This window comes from Vespula pensylvanica, chromosome 16 (assembly GCF_014466175.1).
Source record: "Vespula pensylvanica isolate Volc-1 chromosome 16, ASM1446617v1, whole genome shotgun sequence".
Taxonomy (NCBI): Eukaryota; Metazoa; Arthropoda; class Insecta; order Hymenoptera; family Vespidae; genus Vespula; species Vespula pensylvanica.
Genome location: NC_057700.1, coordinates 1,291,638 through 1,306,536, shown reverse-complemented (window position 1 = coordinate 1,306,536; position 14,899 = coordinate 1,291,638). Strand labels below are relative to the sequence as shown.

Below are 14,899 nucleotides of genomic sequence, written 5' to 3'. Positions count from 1 at the left end.
TTCGGATATTCCCCTTTGTGTTTTCGAAGAGATCGACGGTGACTCGATCGTTCTTCGACAATATGTTGCATTGCCCTCTCTTTACCATGAACCATGAGTCCCTTCAAATAAATGACGAAGGTTGCACGTGCTTGACGTGCCCTTTAAGAAGTTCATCCGTTTGTTAAATCGTGTCCTGTTATCGCTTTATCCGCGTAAGCGAAGCTGACAAAAGTGAATTCATCCGTTACTTTCGATTAGAAAAAATTCGAACCAATTTCAGACTTTTTCTTATTTCTGATGTAACATAAATTATATATAAATTATTAATCATTAAATTATTTGTATTTAAAAAATTAACAGATATTTTTATATATATTAAATATATGTTGCAATCGACAGTAATTGTTAAATTAGATCAATTATTCATCGTAATAATACGATCTTAAAATTAGAGGTTTAATCTTGTACTATCTATTTATTTGGTAAATATTTAGGCAACTATTGTTATATCTAAATTGTTCTATGATATCCTATTTATATTTATATTATAACATATTTCCTAGATATATTAATTATATCCCGATACTATTCCTATGTAACGTGTAATATCATATCTGATTTAAGAAACCAAGTTAGAACTACTCTTTAACAGGAAAGATTTTAAAGGGACGCACGTGGCATGCGTAATATCGATAAAAGATATATACTCGTTCATTCGGAAAATTGCTAAATCAACCACTTGATAAATCCTATTATAATCCTATATAGTACATCTCGCACGATACTTAAATTAAATGTAACACGTCATATGTCGCTATAATTATTACAATTTTCTATGGAATGTCTCGCCAAGATCAACTTAAATAAGACAGAAAAACTTAAACAAATACTTACGAATTAATTATATAAAACAAAGAAAAAAAATGAACAAGATCGTTGACAAATCACCACGTCCATCTTTGTAACGATATTCGACGATCGATATTTCCACTGATTCGTCCCTTTTTTGCAGACCGAAAATTCTTCGATTTTATTACGAAGGATTGAAATAAGAATAATAATAATCGACACGCCTATTATTCAGTTGCTAACCAATAGCAAACGTCGCACTAGAGTTCAAAGGAAGATCATGGTCTAATAAAAACATCGAACTACTACGCACGCGTAAGTTCTGAGCCAATAAACGTACATCCCGCTCATAGCTTGGCTACGCCCACTGGAATGGTTTCAAGGGGGATACAAAATCACACACAGTACAAGATGTTATTTCGCACTTTTCGGATATAACGTGACAGGAACTCGTGACACGGTGACGGACCACCGGACGGAGGCTTCCACTTACGAAGCGTCGGTCTACTGCGAGTGATATAAGTTTCGACCACTCCTTTTTTTTTCATTTCTTTTCTAACGCGTAATCTCGATCACACGTTCATCCTTGGATAGACAGCGGGATATGAGCTACACCGAACCGTTGTGGGAGATAAATGGAAATCAAGCACCAGTGAGTGAACAATTGTGTTGTTCTTATATTCTACCATTTTTCGTCTTTCCTTTTCTTTCTTCACTTTTTTCTTTTTTGTTTTCGCGTTATACTATATTCCGAATATCTAATATACTTATCTATTAAATAACTCTCCAGTTTATTTCACTTTTTGTCATATTCAACTAACGCAGTCGAAATAGTTTTTATATTTATTCATGGTGACACAAAAGATCGATCTTTTTTTTCTTTTTCGTTAACAAAGTGTAATAAAAAGCAACAAGAAAGAAAAAATCTCATGGGGATCTTCTCTCTCTCTCTCTCTCTCTCTCTCTCTCTGTACGTCATAGGTAATCACGCAGGAAATGTCACAGTACGTCGGTAGCGAACTTGGAAGCTATCCGATGTGGGACAGTTCCGTTTTATATCAGCCACCACCGGCTACACATTCTCACGTCAACGAACACGGTTTGTACAGACAGCCCTGTGCTTTATTACATCAAAGGTATGTTATTATTTTATGCATGTATGAATTAATCGATAACAGAATTTAGTAGTTTTCTTCTTTACTTATCTATCATCTATTCTTGAGAAAATCATTATAAACGTAATTAGTATTTTGTACACTTACTTACAAAACATAATTGCGTTATGACTTGTATCATTTAGTCGTTATACACAAAATGGCCGATCACCAAATCTTCCCTCGTCAACTACGAAAAAGCCAAGACGCAGAGTGGCCACAGTTTCTCAAAGAAGAGCCGCTAATATCCGTGAAAGACGTAGAATGTTCAACTTGAACGAAGCTTTCGACAAATTACGAAGAAAGGTAATTTCAATTTTCTCCTCCTACTTAATTCTTTTTCTTTTAAGTTTTTACTTCAAAAATTTCGTTCACATAAAATTTATCAAACAGGTGCCAACGTTCGCCTACGAAAAACGTTTATCAAGAATCGAGACACTTCGTCTGGCTATTACTTATATAGCATTCATGGGAGAATTATTAGGAATCGAGCCCAGCAGCCCAAAACCAGAATACATACCACGTGAATATTATTTGCCTAATTAAATCGTCTAATCGAAGACGAACAACGACAGAACGCGTCTTCCATTGATCTTTTTAATTTATTCTTACGAAGATTTGAAAAAAAAGAAAAAAAAAAAACAAATTTTTATTTATTTTCTACGTATAATTGACTTAATACATTTTTGCTGATTAATAACTCGACTGATATATGTTTCGAAAGAAATATTAACTGTTCAAATATCCACTTAGCTGAAAAATTCATATCGATATTAATCGAACAAAATCTATCTACTATTCTACTTCTACAAATATGACGTATAATAATGATATCTACTAATGATAATAATAATAATAATAATATATTAATATTGTACAGGAATTTAAAAAAAGAAGGACAAAGTAATTTTCTCAATTCTCTGCAGTGCACGATTATTATGCGACACTGATCAAGAAGCGGGTACAAATGTAGTGTTAATGAAGTTAAATGATACGTCAGAACTATCGTTAAGACGACAAGAAAGAGATAGAGAGAGAGAGAGAGAGGAAGAGAGAGGAGGAGAGAAAGTGATTTAACATATTAATTTTATATTCATGTAAAATATCTATCTATATGTAAATGTACATCTTCTCCTATTAATTTCTCTATTTTATTTATATAATATTTATCTACATGGAATATAGATATTAATTAATTAGTTCTTCTTTTTTGTTTTTAATAGAGATTAACATTTAATAACATGACACACAAATTTCAAATACGATTTGTATCGAAGTGTAAACTCGAGAAATATGTCTTCCATATTTTAGGTAAACGTGATATTATGTAATGTATTATATTATTAATAAAAATCTGAGATAACATTGAAACAAGTATATGCTCACGCGAATTTTTCAATTTTCAAGAAAATGTGTGCGTAGCTTTTTTCATGGTATCGTATATAGATTATAGGATATTATAATATTATGTAAGAAAGAGCTAAATTCAATTGTCAACTAAAGTACTAGATACGAATACGTGACAAAGAAATGCGGTTCTTAATATTTAGAATTATTGTGCAATAATAAATCAAAACTCTCTTATAATCACCTGCAATCTTTTTTTCTTCTGAACAAATAAAAATTATATCTACGTAACAAAATTTAAAGAATAACGAAGAGAAAATATTTTATTGCAATATATTCAATTAGTTTATTGCCTTGTATAAGTCATAAAAGTATTATACATTGTAGATTATAATTAAAAATGACTACAAATGTCACGTATATAATATAGGTAAGCAAATATGCGCTATTGATAAGTGAACAAATTTCAATATTCACTCCTAAAATCTAATCAAATTTCTAAGAAAGTTTTACAAAAGGTATAGAAAAATTTCTTGTTACCTATCTCATATAAAAGATATAATTAATTAATATAGATGAATAAGAAATGTAATCTCGTTAATTATCCTACTTATAAGAACTTTAGTTCTTAAGTTTTAAGAAAATTTTTTTAAACGTCTATGATCACATTACAAATCAACAAAAGAACTTCTCATTTTATAGAATCTTAACAATCATTGATCAGAATTCTTTAAGAAAACACTCGATCGCGATTTGTCAAATTTGAGAGAGAGAGATATATCAATCTCATAAATAATTATTACAAGAAATGGAAAAGTGAAGAAGGAGAAGTCTTTTCGTAACTTGATCAACGAGTTTAATAAAATCAACTTAAAACGATATATTGTCTAAGAAGGGCACGTAGTAAGTACATACGTTCTGAGCGTTTATCAGAAAACATTGTACCATTCTTTAGATTATTAATGGTAACATTTAAAAAGTTCCATATAAGAAACAGAGATAAGTAAATATGTCTCCATGTTTCTTCTTTCAATAATAATTAAGATATCCAAATATCGTTATGATAAAGTCATTCGTTATTTCATTTTTTTTTGACATCATCGATCGCCAGATGATAAAGAACAATATCGCCTGATATTCGTAGAGTATTAATGATCGATGGTTTTAATCTGTGCTTAAATTCGCTGATCATTTTATTTCCCAGCCATATTGAAAAGCTGTCATGCTCGCAACGTATACTGTTAACAAAAAAATAATAATACATTATAAAAACTTATGATAAAAATGCAGGAGTGTGCCGAAAGTTCACGAGTGATCTTTTAAATCAATTACTCTTTTTCGAGACTTTTCAGGATAATTTTTTTGCAGATTATAAAACAACAAGTTTAACTTGTTATTTTTAAAATTCCTTTGAAACTTTTGGCCCACCCTATATTTTACACGAGAAAAAACTTTTACGTTAATAAAAAATCACGGCCTGGCATCCAAGACAAATGACCTTCGTGTCTTTCCTCGTTTTTCCAACTACCATCGACCCAACAGTTCATGACAACATAAGGCTCGCTACTACCATAAAGGAAACGTGGATTTATATGCAAGGCAATTATTGGGTGAGGATAAACAGTATCACCTTTTTGTAAGTTTATATAAAATCTGTAAGAGCAAAAGGGACAGATTTTTATAATAATAAGATATGTTATATGAGAAATTAATAATAAGACTTACGAATGGGGAAGTAATTTTAATCTTCCTCTAATAAATAAATTGGTACCGAGTTTAAATTCACAGCCGATTCTTACATTGATCGGAACTTCCTACATTTAAAAAATATATTTCGTTTTTGATTCTTTTTTAAATTACTATTTTCATATATAGTTATATATACATATATATTCTTTTTTTAATCATTTGTAACGAAAAACATATTTATTGCTTACAAGAAACTCTACGAGAGGAGAATCCACTGTCAAACTTAAAGAACGTGAAGGTTTAAAAATCTTTGGATCAGGATAAACGTTAAGATTTAATTGATTATATCTTATATCTTCTATGTGTCCTTCGCATTCAAGATTCTTAATATCACTAAGTGGAAATCTATATGTGAACGCGCAGAAATGTTCTCCATTGATAGCTATCTATAAAGAAAAACAATAACAAATATTTAAGAGGACATAACATAAGCTATATAAATAATTATATAAATACTTGGTGTTACCTGAAATGCATCTTCCGTGCAAAATATCATCAAATGAATATAAGAGTTTCGACGAAATATATAATTACATGGACCAACTGGAGAACAAGTTTCCTCGATTTCCCATGTACCTTTGATCTTGGTATTTCTTACCACATAGCCTCTATCTATTCTTGGATTAAAATGCAATGCTATGTTTCCGCTCGTTTTGCAATTTAAATTTATTGAAAATCTGTCACAAACAAATATTTTTTATTTTTGTTTTTTAATACATCATTTAGAAGGAACAAATTGATAGAGTATTCTAGAAAAAAAAACTAATCACATATATTGATAATACCTTATCGCATGAACGGGAATATACCCTGTTATAATGATAGCAGATGTTGGCTGCAATGGTTGCAATATGACAGGTTTTACATCTTCCTAAAATATAAAATAATAATAAATTAATAATTAACAATAAATTAATTACTTGTTTTATATATATATATATATATATATATTTATTTTTTTTTTTCCTTACGTAAAAACCTGTCAAAGTTTGAATGACAATTCTAGACATCTGCTTTTAATCTTATTTTAAATTCGACACACTTTCTTGCCTTTGATACGTTCCATTTTTATTTTAAAGAAAAAACTTTATTTAATTAATTCAATCACATTTTTTTTATTACGCAGTGCAATAAAAGAATTTAAGAAATTATTCTACTTCTTCGACGTTCGAATTTTCTTTTTTTCATTATAAAAAGAATTCAATTTATTTAATGAACTCTTTTGAAAAGTTAAATTATCATAACCCTCGAATGTATACTTTTTTGAAGAAAAATCATCGATATATCAAAGTTCGATTAATCGATAACTTTTTTCATCTATCAATAATAGTAGAACGTCTGATTACCGACTACGATATAGAATATAGAGAAAAATGGAAAGGCGACATCTAGCGAGAAGAAGTCAGAACACATTTCTGGATATTATATATAATACGAATATATATATATATATATTATATATATAATACGAAGATAATTTAATCCGTGTTTAGTTATGCACCAGACTGTACTTGTAATCGAATATTTATCTGACGTACGTCATAATAATATATATATATATTTAAAGAGAACTTACTAGTGGTATGGTTTTCTCGTCGAAAAAGATGAAATCCTTGAGAGCATCTTCCTTGGTGTGTTTAAAAATACAATCGATCGACATTTTCTTTTTTCTTTTTCTTTTTTTGTACCTTTGTCACACGGCTTTTATAAACGTCCAAGAAAATTACAATAGGCGAAAGGTGACTCTAAAACGTGAAGGTGTAATGATTTTTTGAATCTTTATTCCCGAATTTTGTGAATAAAATACGTGAGAGAAAAAAAGAAAGAGAAAGAGAGAGAGACGACAACAATGACGACGATTTTTACATTCTTTTATTTTATCCGTGAGAATATCTCATTGATTTTAATAATTTCGAACGCCGGTATAAGTAATCCCGCGCTAGTAATAGTGACGTACTAGAAGCGTTCTTTCTACTTCTAATTTCTTGTCACGATTCGTGTGAATCGGACTGATGCATTGCGTAAGTACTATATGAGACATCACGAACAACTGTGTTGGATCCAATACATACCTGCATACACTACTTGGCAAGCAAAGTTATTAATAGATATATCCGAAGAAAAGTTTTTCACTGTGTACAGATGTCTACGTTTTATTGAAGACTCTTTCTCAAATGATCCGCAAAAAAATTTCTATTTATCGGCTCTTTTTAATTTGACAGATAAATTTTTTTTGTAATATATCTCATTCATAAGATATAATATTTTTCTAATCATCTCATTGGTTCTTCCGTTAAAATCTGTGATGTGATAGGTTATGCTGCACGATCGATTTATACCGCGAATTTTAAAACTTTTTAAACACGAATATTTTATTTCACGTTTAAAAATTATCATGTATTGTTGGTATTTTTGTTTTAATATAAGAATTATATTACTTTTTACATAATAAGTAAGATTATATGTAATATATATGTATATATAATTTGTAGTAGCAGAGCTTTTATTTTTATTTAATTGGCACCAGTTTTGTATTGTTTTTCATAAAATATATACATAGCGTTACAATTTAATATAATAAAATGTATTATTTTGAAGTAGATCAAGTTACTTCTCATGTTATTTATATTTCTCCACTGTTAATAGAAACATAATATATATATATATATGTATATGTATGTATGTATTTAAATAAGGCTATAAATATTAATAACGATTACAAAAAGGTAATTTAATAACCTGCAATAAAGTATTCTAAGATGTTGCAAAATGATTGTGTCATGCGTATAATAAAAATATTCTCTGCCATCTGTTATGAAATATAATATTACATTATATTATTCCACCATCGTTTTTTTGAATTTTCATAATTTTGAAAATTTTTTTTTATTATTGAAAAGTTTGCATTTAATATTTTATTATGACTAGGAACATTTTTAAAGTTGTTATTTACAACAAAGAACATGAAGTTACAAATATATATTATTACACAACATGAAATATATCAGATTAAAATGACATTAGAGATTAAATAGTATCAATACACAATTATTTAAAAGTACACAAAGACACGAAGACTTTTACATTAAGACCATGTCTCTCGAAAGTGAAGCAGAACCATGCGCATATTTGTTATAATTAATTATGAGATTACTTGAAAATTATTTCTTAGCCACCTTTATTTGAGTATTTGACAGCAGGCAGTAGCATAGTAAAAATAAATGTAGTTATAGAAAAATATATTGTATCCGTTTGATATACTTCTGTTCATAATCTTTTTGTTAAATTATGTGATAAACAAATATTGAACTTTTCATTAGATGGATTTCTTAGATTCCAATATAGATTTTATCTATTTATAGATCAATTTTACAGTCTTGCAGTTGTATGTAATGGATAGAATCTATATTATTATCAATTGTCAAATAATAATTATTGCATATATTATTTATCTTTTTTTAGAAATTGATCATGCTATTTTCTTTTCTCAAGAATGGAAATTTGTTTTATTGTTTATCATAAAATCTTATCCTATCGATTGTTATAGAAGATAAAATACAGAAAAAATTATAGAACATTCATTAGATTGATTATACCGAACGAATTAGATATCACGTGGATCATGTGGATCGGGTAATTTTTGCCAATTTGGCTCTACACCCCAAATTTCACGAGCATATTCAGCAATTGTTCGATCGGAAGAGAATTTTCCAGAAGATGCTATATTATATATCGCCATCTCTACCCATTTGTTTTCATCCTAGAATATAAAACGTTTCAATACATATCCCATAGCAGATGTTGACATTTTAACAAAAATGTAATAATTTTGCTTAACAAATGAAAATTACAAATTATAATTACCTGATATACTTGGCTGACTTTCTCTTGCATACGAACATAGCTTTCAAAATCTGCTAAAAGATAAAATCTATCCCATTTAAGCAGCACATCAGCGATATCTTTAAATTCGTCTGGATTATTAGGACTGAAGAAACCTCCTTGAATTTGATCGATACACTGTTTTGCTTCTGGTAATTTATTATAATAATCATAAGCATTGTAGCCTCTTCTTTTCAAGTCTTCAACTTCGTCTACGGTCATGCCAAAAATGAAAATGTTATCATTTCCCATTTCTTCTGCCATTTCTACGTTAGCTCCATCCAAAGTACCGATTGTAAGAGCACCATTCAACTAAAACATTAAATATATTTGATTTTCTTCTTTTCTGTTATTTTTTTTTTTTTTCTTTTCACTTTGTAGATAGTTTTGGTTTATTCGTTATTACCATAAACTTCATATTTCCAGTGCCTGATGCTTCAGTACCCGCAGTAGAAATCTGTTCACTCAGATCTGCAGCAGGAATAATCCTTTCAGCCAAAGTTACTCTATAATTCTCTAAGAAGATCAACTTCAGTTTATTTCCTACAATAGGATCGTTATTGATAACACTTGCAACGCTACAAATTAGTTTAATAATCTTTTTAGCTAGATGGTAGCCTGGTGCTGCCTTTCCACCTATCATGACAGTTCTTGGCACGAACGGTGCGGACGGATCTTTCTTTATACGATTGTACAATGTAATAACATGAAGACAATTTAATAGCTGTCGTTTATATTCATGGATACGTTTCACCTAACATGAATCATATTTATTAGTAAATTCAACGATAAAATAATGTAAACCAATTAAATTTGAGTATTTATTATTTTTACCTGAATATCGAAAATCGAGGCAGGATTTATTTTAACCCCATAATCTTTCTCCAACATTTGAGCTAAACGTAATTTATTTTCCTGTTTAACTTTGACTATAGCTCGTTGAAAGACTGGATCTTTGGCATATTGTTTGATCTGTTCCAATTGTTCTAAATGTACAACCCAATCGCTTCCTATTTTCTATAAATTACAAATAGAAAAAAAATGTTTATACATCTACATCTGTGTTATTATAATAAAAAAATAACATATACATACTTCTTCAATAATATCGGATAGATTTGGATTGCAAAGAAGTAACCATCTTCTAGGTGTAATACCATTGGTTTTGTTTTGGAATTTTTCAGGATTCAACTCATAGAAATCTCTAAATCTGTATAAGAATTATCAAAATAAATTATTTTCGATATCATTTTATCGATTCATTAATTAATTCATTGGGCTTACTACTTACACACTGTCTTTCAAAATCTCTGAATGTATTTGTGCGACTCCATTGATGGCGTGACTACCAACAATGGATAAATGAGCCATGTTCACTCGTTTTTCACCTTCTTCCTCGATCAAAGACATACGACGAAGACGATCCATATCACCAGGAAATTTGGCAGAGACTCGTTCAAGATGTAAATGATTTATGTGGTAAATAATTTGCAAGTGTCGTGGAAGGATACTATCTAACATGCTAGTAGGCCATCTTTCAAGAGCTTCTGGTAGAACAGTGTGATTTGTATAAGCACACGTTCGCGTTGTTACTTCCCACGCCTTAAAGATACGTAATTTATATATAGATTATATAAATTATTTAATAAAAAATATTTCGTCCAATCAAAAATGGATATCTAATAAAAATTATCTCGACTACCTTATCCCACGAAAGTCCTTCAACATCAATAAGAATTCTCATAAGTTCGGGAATAGCTAACGAAGGATGAGTGTCATTCAACTGAATGGCTACTTTATCGGGGAAAGCATCGAATTCGGTTCTGTAATGTTCCTTCGATCCAAACTTGCTAGCTTTGTAACGACGAATTATATCTTGAAGAGTAGCGGCAACCATGAAATATTCTTGTTTCAAACGAAGTTCTTTTCCCTCAAAGAAATTATCATTAGGATACAAGACTCTGCTTATATTTTCTGCCAAATTACGATCGATAACAGCTTGAACGTAATCACCGTCGTTGACTGAAAAATGTAATATAATTTAAATTAAAAGATAACGTGGTGCTTTTTCAAATAAAAAAAAAAAAAGAATTAATCGGGATCTTACAGAATTTCAAATTGAATTCGATTGGTGATTTGGCAGACCATAATCTCAAAGTATTAACCACATTATTTTTATATCCAGGAATTGGATTATCATAAGGCATTGCAAATACGACCTACAAATTAATATATATAATTTATAATAATTTAATTACATGAGTATATAAAATAACTTATGTTACGAACCTGCGTGTTCACCCATTTCTTGCCTTCAGGAGTGTCAATAACGTGTCCATAGAAATTAACTGGAAGCATAAATTCTGGTCTTGCTTTTTCCCAAGGATTACCATATCTCAACCAATCGTCTGGTTCTTCACTTTGTTCTCCATTTTTTATCTTTTGTGCGAATATACCATATTCGTATCTTATTCCATAACCGTAAGCAGCCAAGCCCAAAGTAGCCATACTATCTAAGAAACAAGCAGCCAATCTTCCTAAACCTCCATTTCCAAGTCCAGCATCCTCTTCCAACTCTTCTAATTCTTCTATATCCAAACCCATCTGTGAAATATTATAATAAATTGTTAAGATACGAAATTCTACATCGATCTCAAATAAATAAAATATTATTTTCACGCAAATTGCGTCACTCGCCTGATACATAGCTTCATCGCACGCACCCTGAATTCCCAGATTGATCATCGTATTTTGCAATGCCCTTCCCATGTAATATTCGAGAGAAAGATAGTATACTCTCTAAAGTAACAGAAAAAGAAAAAAAAATTATATTCTAAATTACATTCTAGATTAATAATTTATTATCACAATGTGACAAATAACGCGGTTTATCGTGTGTCTAATTGACAAATTGTACTTTTTTTTTTTTTTTTTTTTTGATCAAGGATCGATTTAAAACTAACGACAAAATTAGATTTATAATGAATCAACTAATTGCAAGATTAGTTTTGCATTTGAAGTGAATAATAATGATCTATAATAAGTGATAATTAGTTACTTCGGAAGACAAGGACATTCGATACGATAGGTCACGTAGATGCCTCCTGACTTGCTTAAGGTCATGTCAAAGTCATCCATTAAATACGTCCGCGAGTTACAACTCATTAAAAAATAATATCAAACATTTTTATATATATTTTTATTTATTAATCTAAATAAAATGGAAGATTATTTCTTAACGAAAAAAATTATGAAACACGTTTTTACACGTGATAGACTAAAATATATACGGCATAATATAGGATAAAAATAAATTTATCTTTCGCATGAGGTCACTGACCGCTTTTAAAATATAATCCGAAAATATCATATTATCGATTATATCGGAACATTTATTAGTCGAAATTACAATATATTGATCTATAATTTTTTATTTTACAATACGATTAATACTAAAGAAAGATACAGCTTCGAACTCTTCTTTTTAAAGATTCGTCAAAGTATGAATTATTTTCGTACTCGATATTATTTCTTCGTGATTCTTTTTCTTTTTTTCTCTTTTTTTTTTTTCATTAACTTACTAAGTCACACATTATCTGGACGATATCTTAAATTAGAAATTTGAGCACACTCACTTATATATTTTATTATATTTAAGAATCTCGTCTAGAGCGAGGAAAAGTACCGCGTGCTGATCACGTGAATTTCTAGAATCTATAGATGCATTTTGTTTGGGATTAAATCCAAAAGCTATGAAACTATAGTTAAGAATTTTTGGCATTATATTGAAACTAATCGTTTGGCAGTGTACAAAGTGTACGCATATTCGCGGTAGACGTTGCAAAAGAAAAAAAACAAAAAACAAAAGAAAAAGAAAAGTACAAATATGATAAAACGTAGATATATGGTAAAAAATAAATGTGTATGAGGAACGATTAAAATAGTCTAATTGAACATGAAGAGTTTAATATGATAAACTTTCAATACTTGAGTGATGTAATCTTCATGTGCACAGGGACACAGCATGCCCAAAAATAGATTGTGCAATATGTTTTTCGTGCATTACTTTCACATCATCAACAGAATACAGATTGTGATAATTGTTCGGACTTAATATTTCGTAAAGTCACATATTTCTGATCCTATATTTTTGTTAGTGTATTCGCTATACCATAAACTTATCAATGATTATATGAGAGTTTCAAAGTTCACCCTAAATCGCAAATATAAAGTAACGATTAATGTTACGACACGTATTTTTTTTTTTTTCAAATCGTATATTCAAATTTTTTAATTGTTACTTTCTTTCATTTTCCTTACTTTCTTTATCTTATAATATTATAAATATTATAAGATAATTATTAATAATGATAATATTATCTTATAATATTATAAATATTATAAATATTATAAGATAATTATTGATAATGATAATATTTTTTTGCAAAAATGTCTCAAATAATTTAATAAATAAGTCTATATTATATTGGTATTACTACATTCGTTTCTTGACCTACATTTTCAATATCATCTATCACATATTATCAGGTCAACGAGGATAAAAAAATCAGTGCGATGAGAAGTCTTAAATACATTTAAGCTGTATTATATTTGTCAAGCATATTGATCTTAACGAAATAGTTATTTCATATATATTTATACAAATATTCATTGTATTATGACTACGATTATACTATTTATTATTATAAATATGTTCTGTGTTCATATAACGATACATTTAAGATATATAAGACCAAAGAAACCATTTGTCGAGTTTTGTGATTCCTAAATCTTAAAATAAATTTATTAGAATACTGTGTTGGTCACAAAATTGAGTATCGGTATAAAAAACATGGTAAAGTTTAATGAAACTATATGAGCAAAACATCTTATACTTGATGTATTGAGATATAATATATCTTTCCTATGAAATACTCTTAATTTAAAATTCTAAATCATGTCTCAAAGAGAATCTATTATTGAGATACATTTACTTTTCTTTATTTGATATACTAATAGACTAAGCGATGAAAAAGAAAATGTTAAATTGCAGGTATACTTATATAATTAATTCAAAAATTGACATTAATCCCGCCAATCTTATGCGATAGGAGAAGAAAGAAGAGAAGAAAATATAAGAAGGAAAAAAAAAACAAGAATAAAAATTGAACCACAAAAAAGTATAGTCTTACCTTTGGATCTTTCTCGTAATAATATTGTTGAGTTCGAATCCATCTGGATACTAAATTGTCTTTTACACTATGTGCTAAAGCAAAATAATAATCTCGACTAGTCGCTACGTTACGATCCTTGACTAAAGTATAATGAAGATGCCGGTTGAACGTCTTCTTGAAATTCGCGACATTTTCGACATCGACGATACCGCGTACTGAGATTTGTTTTCTCTTCTCATGATCCACATCAGCGTGCGACATGATTCTTAATTAATTTCAATCAAAGAATTTCAATTCGTTCGTATAATAACCAAGAGATTGTTTGAAGAATTGTACACTACACTTGATGTGTGAGAAAGAGAGAGATAGAGAGAGAGAGAGAGAGAGAGAGAGAGAGAGAGCGAAAAAGAGAGAGAGAGAGAAAGAGAGAGAGAAAGAGAAAGAGAGAATGAGAGAGATAGAATGAAACACTCGTGACGAAACGCACAAGCACTCCGTCCAGCTCGCCGAGGGCGAATAGAACATATTGCCAAACAAATGGAGATACATATTCACCTTCTACAAGGTCGCGCATGCGCGTTACCTCTAATTTTTGCGTCTGCGCAGACGACGACGCGTAGAGCTTCCATATTCAAAAGTTCATCGCCTTGACTCGACAATCGTAGAAACTAAATTACTTTTTGATTGTAGCAAATCAATTGACTAATTAAATAACCATTGAAATCTCAAAACTAATGCGACTTGTATTTGTCAAAGAAATAT

The 14,899-nt window shown here is 29.6% G+C and overlaps 3 protein-coding genes across 6 annotated transcripts; 1 reads left to right on the top strand and 2 right to left on the bottom strand.

Moving 5' to 3' along the window:
• The first annotated feature begins 1,220 nt into the window (after positions 1–1,220).
• LOC122634782 (protein Fer3) lies at positions 1,221–3,045 on the top strand. 2 transcript variants are annotated; one of them, XM_043824076.1, is made up of 5 exons: positions 1,221–1,483; positions 1,813–1,967; positions 2,132–2,291; positions 2,379–2,508; positions 2,866–3,045. In XM_043824076.1, exons 1-5 carry the CDS (start codon positions 1,436–1,438, stop codon positions 2,871–2,873), a joined length of 501 nt encoding a protein of 166 aa, XP_043680011.1. In that variant the 5' UTR covers positions 1,221–1,435; the 3' UTR covers positions 2,874–3,045. The 2 variants fall into 2 exon arrangements, with proteins under 2 accessions (XP_043680011.1, XP_043680010.1); XM_043824075.1 differs by having other exon boundaries at positions 2,379–3,045.
• Positions 3,046–3,136: 91 nt separating this feature from the next.
• LOC122634963 (32 kDa beta-galactoside-binding lectin lec-3-like) lies at positions 3,137–7,529 on the bottom strand. 3 transcript variants are annotated; one of them, XM_043824552.1, is made up of 8 exons: positions 6,948–7,529; positions 6,658–6,826; positions 5,867–5,952; positions 5,548–5,758; positions 5,270–5,467; positions 5,058–5,146; positions 4,791–4,985; positions 3,137–4,570 (listed from the first exon to the last, which is right to left on the bottom strand). In XM_043824552.1, the coding sequence occupies exons 2-8, from the start codon at positions 6,739–6,741 to the stop codon at positions 4,414–4,416; spliced, it is 1,020 nt and encodes a 339-aa protein (XP_043680487.1). In that variant the 5' UTR covers positions 6,742–6,826; positions 6,948–7,529; the 3' UTR covers positions 3,137–4,413. The 3 variants fall into 3 exon arrangements, with proteins under 3 accessions (XP_043680487.1, XP_043680489.1, XP_043680488.1); XM_043824554.1 differs by having other exon boundaries at positions 7,039–7,529; XM_043824553.1 differs by having other exon boundaries at positions 7,154–7,529.
• Positions 7,530–8,045: 516 nt separating this feature from the next.
• On the bottom strand, positions 8,046–14,666 carry LOC122634959 (glycogen phosphorylase). Its single transcript, XM_043824539.1, has 11 exons — positions 14,156–14,666; positions 11,661–11,762; positions 11,253–11,567; positions 11,071–11,182; positions 10,666–10,985; positions 10,255–10,565; positions 10,059–10,173; positions 9,798–9,980; positions 9,370–9,717; positions 8,946–9,275; positions 8,046–8,841 (listed from the first exon to the last, which is right to left on the bottom strand). Exons 1-11 carry the CDS (start codon positions 14,396–14,398, stop codon positions 8,686–8,688), a joined length of 2,535 nt encoding a protein of 844 aa, XP_043680474.1. The 5' UTR covers positions 14,399–14,666; the 3' UTR covers positions 8,046–8,685.
• Between the last annotated feature and the right edge of the window lie 233 nt (positions 14,667–14,899).

Bases quoted from the DNA above. Each gene is read 5' to 3' on its own strand.
- LOC122634782 (XM_043824075.1), top strand. From the start codon at position 1,436: ATGAGCTACACCGAACCGTTGTGGGAGATAAATGGAAATCAAGCACCA. The intron at 1,968-2,131 runs GTATGTTATTAT...TGTATCATTTAG, and splicing joins TGTGCTTTATTACATCAAAG to TCGTTATACACAAAATGGCC. The intron at 2,292-2,378 runs GTAATTTCAATT...TTTATCAAACAG, and splicing joins TCGACAAATTACGAAGAAAG to GTGCCAACGTTCGCCTACGA.
- LOC122634963 (XM_043824552.1), bottom strand. From the start codon at position 6,741: ATGTCGATCGATTGTATTTTTAAACACACCAAGGAAGATGCTCTCAAG. The intron at 5,468-5,547 runs GTAACACCAAGT...TTTTCTTTATAG, and splicing joins GCACGGAAGATGCATTTCAG to ATAGCTATCAATGGAGAACA. The intron at 5,147-5,269 runs GTAAGCAATAAA...TTTTAAATGTAG, and splicing joins CTCCTCTCGTAGAGTTTCTT to GAAGTTCCGATCAATGTAAG.
- LOC122634959 (XM_043824539.1), bottom strand. From the start codon at position 14,398: ATGTCGCACGCTGATGTGGATCATGAGAAGAGAAAACAAATCTCAGTA. The intron at 10,174-10,254 runs GTAAGTAGTAAG...ATTCTTATACAG, and splicing joins GAGATTTTGAAAGACAGTGT to ATTTAGAGATTTCTATGAGT. The intron at 8,842-8,945 runs GTAATTATAATT...TTTATATTCTAG, and splicing joins AAGTCAGCCAAGTATATCAG to GATGAAAACAAATGGGTAGA.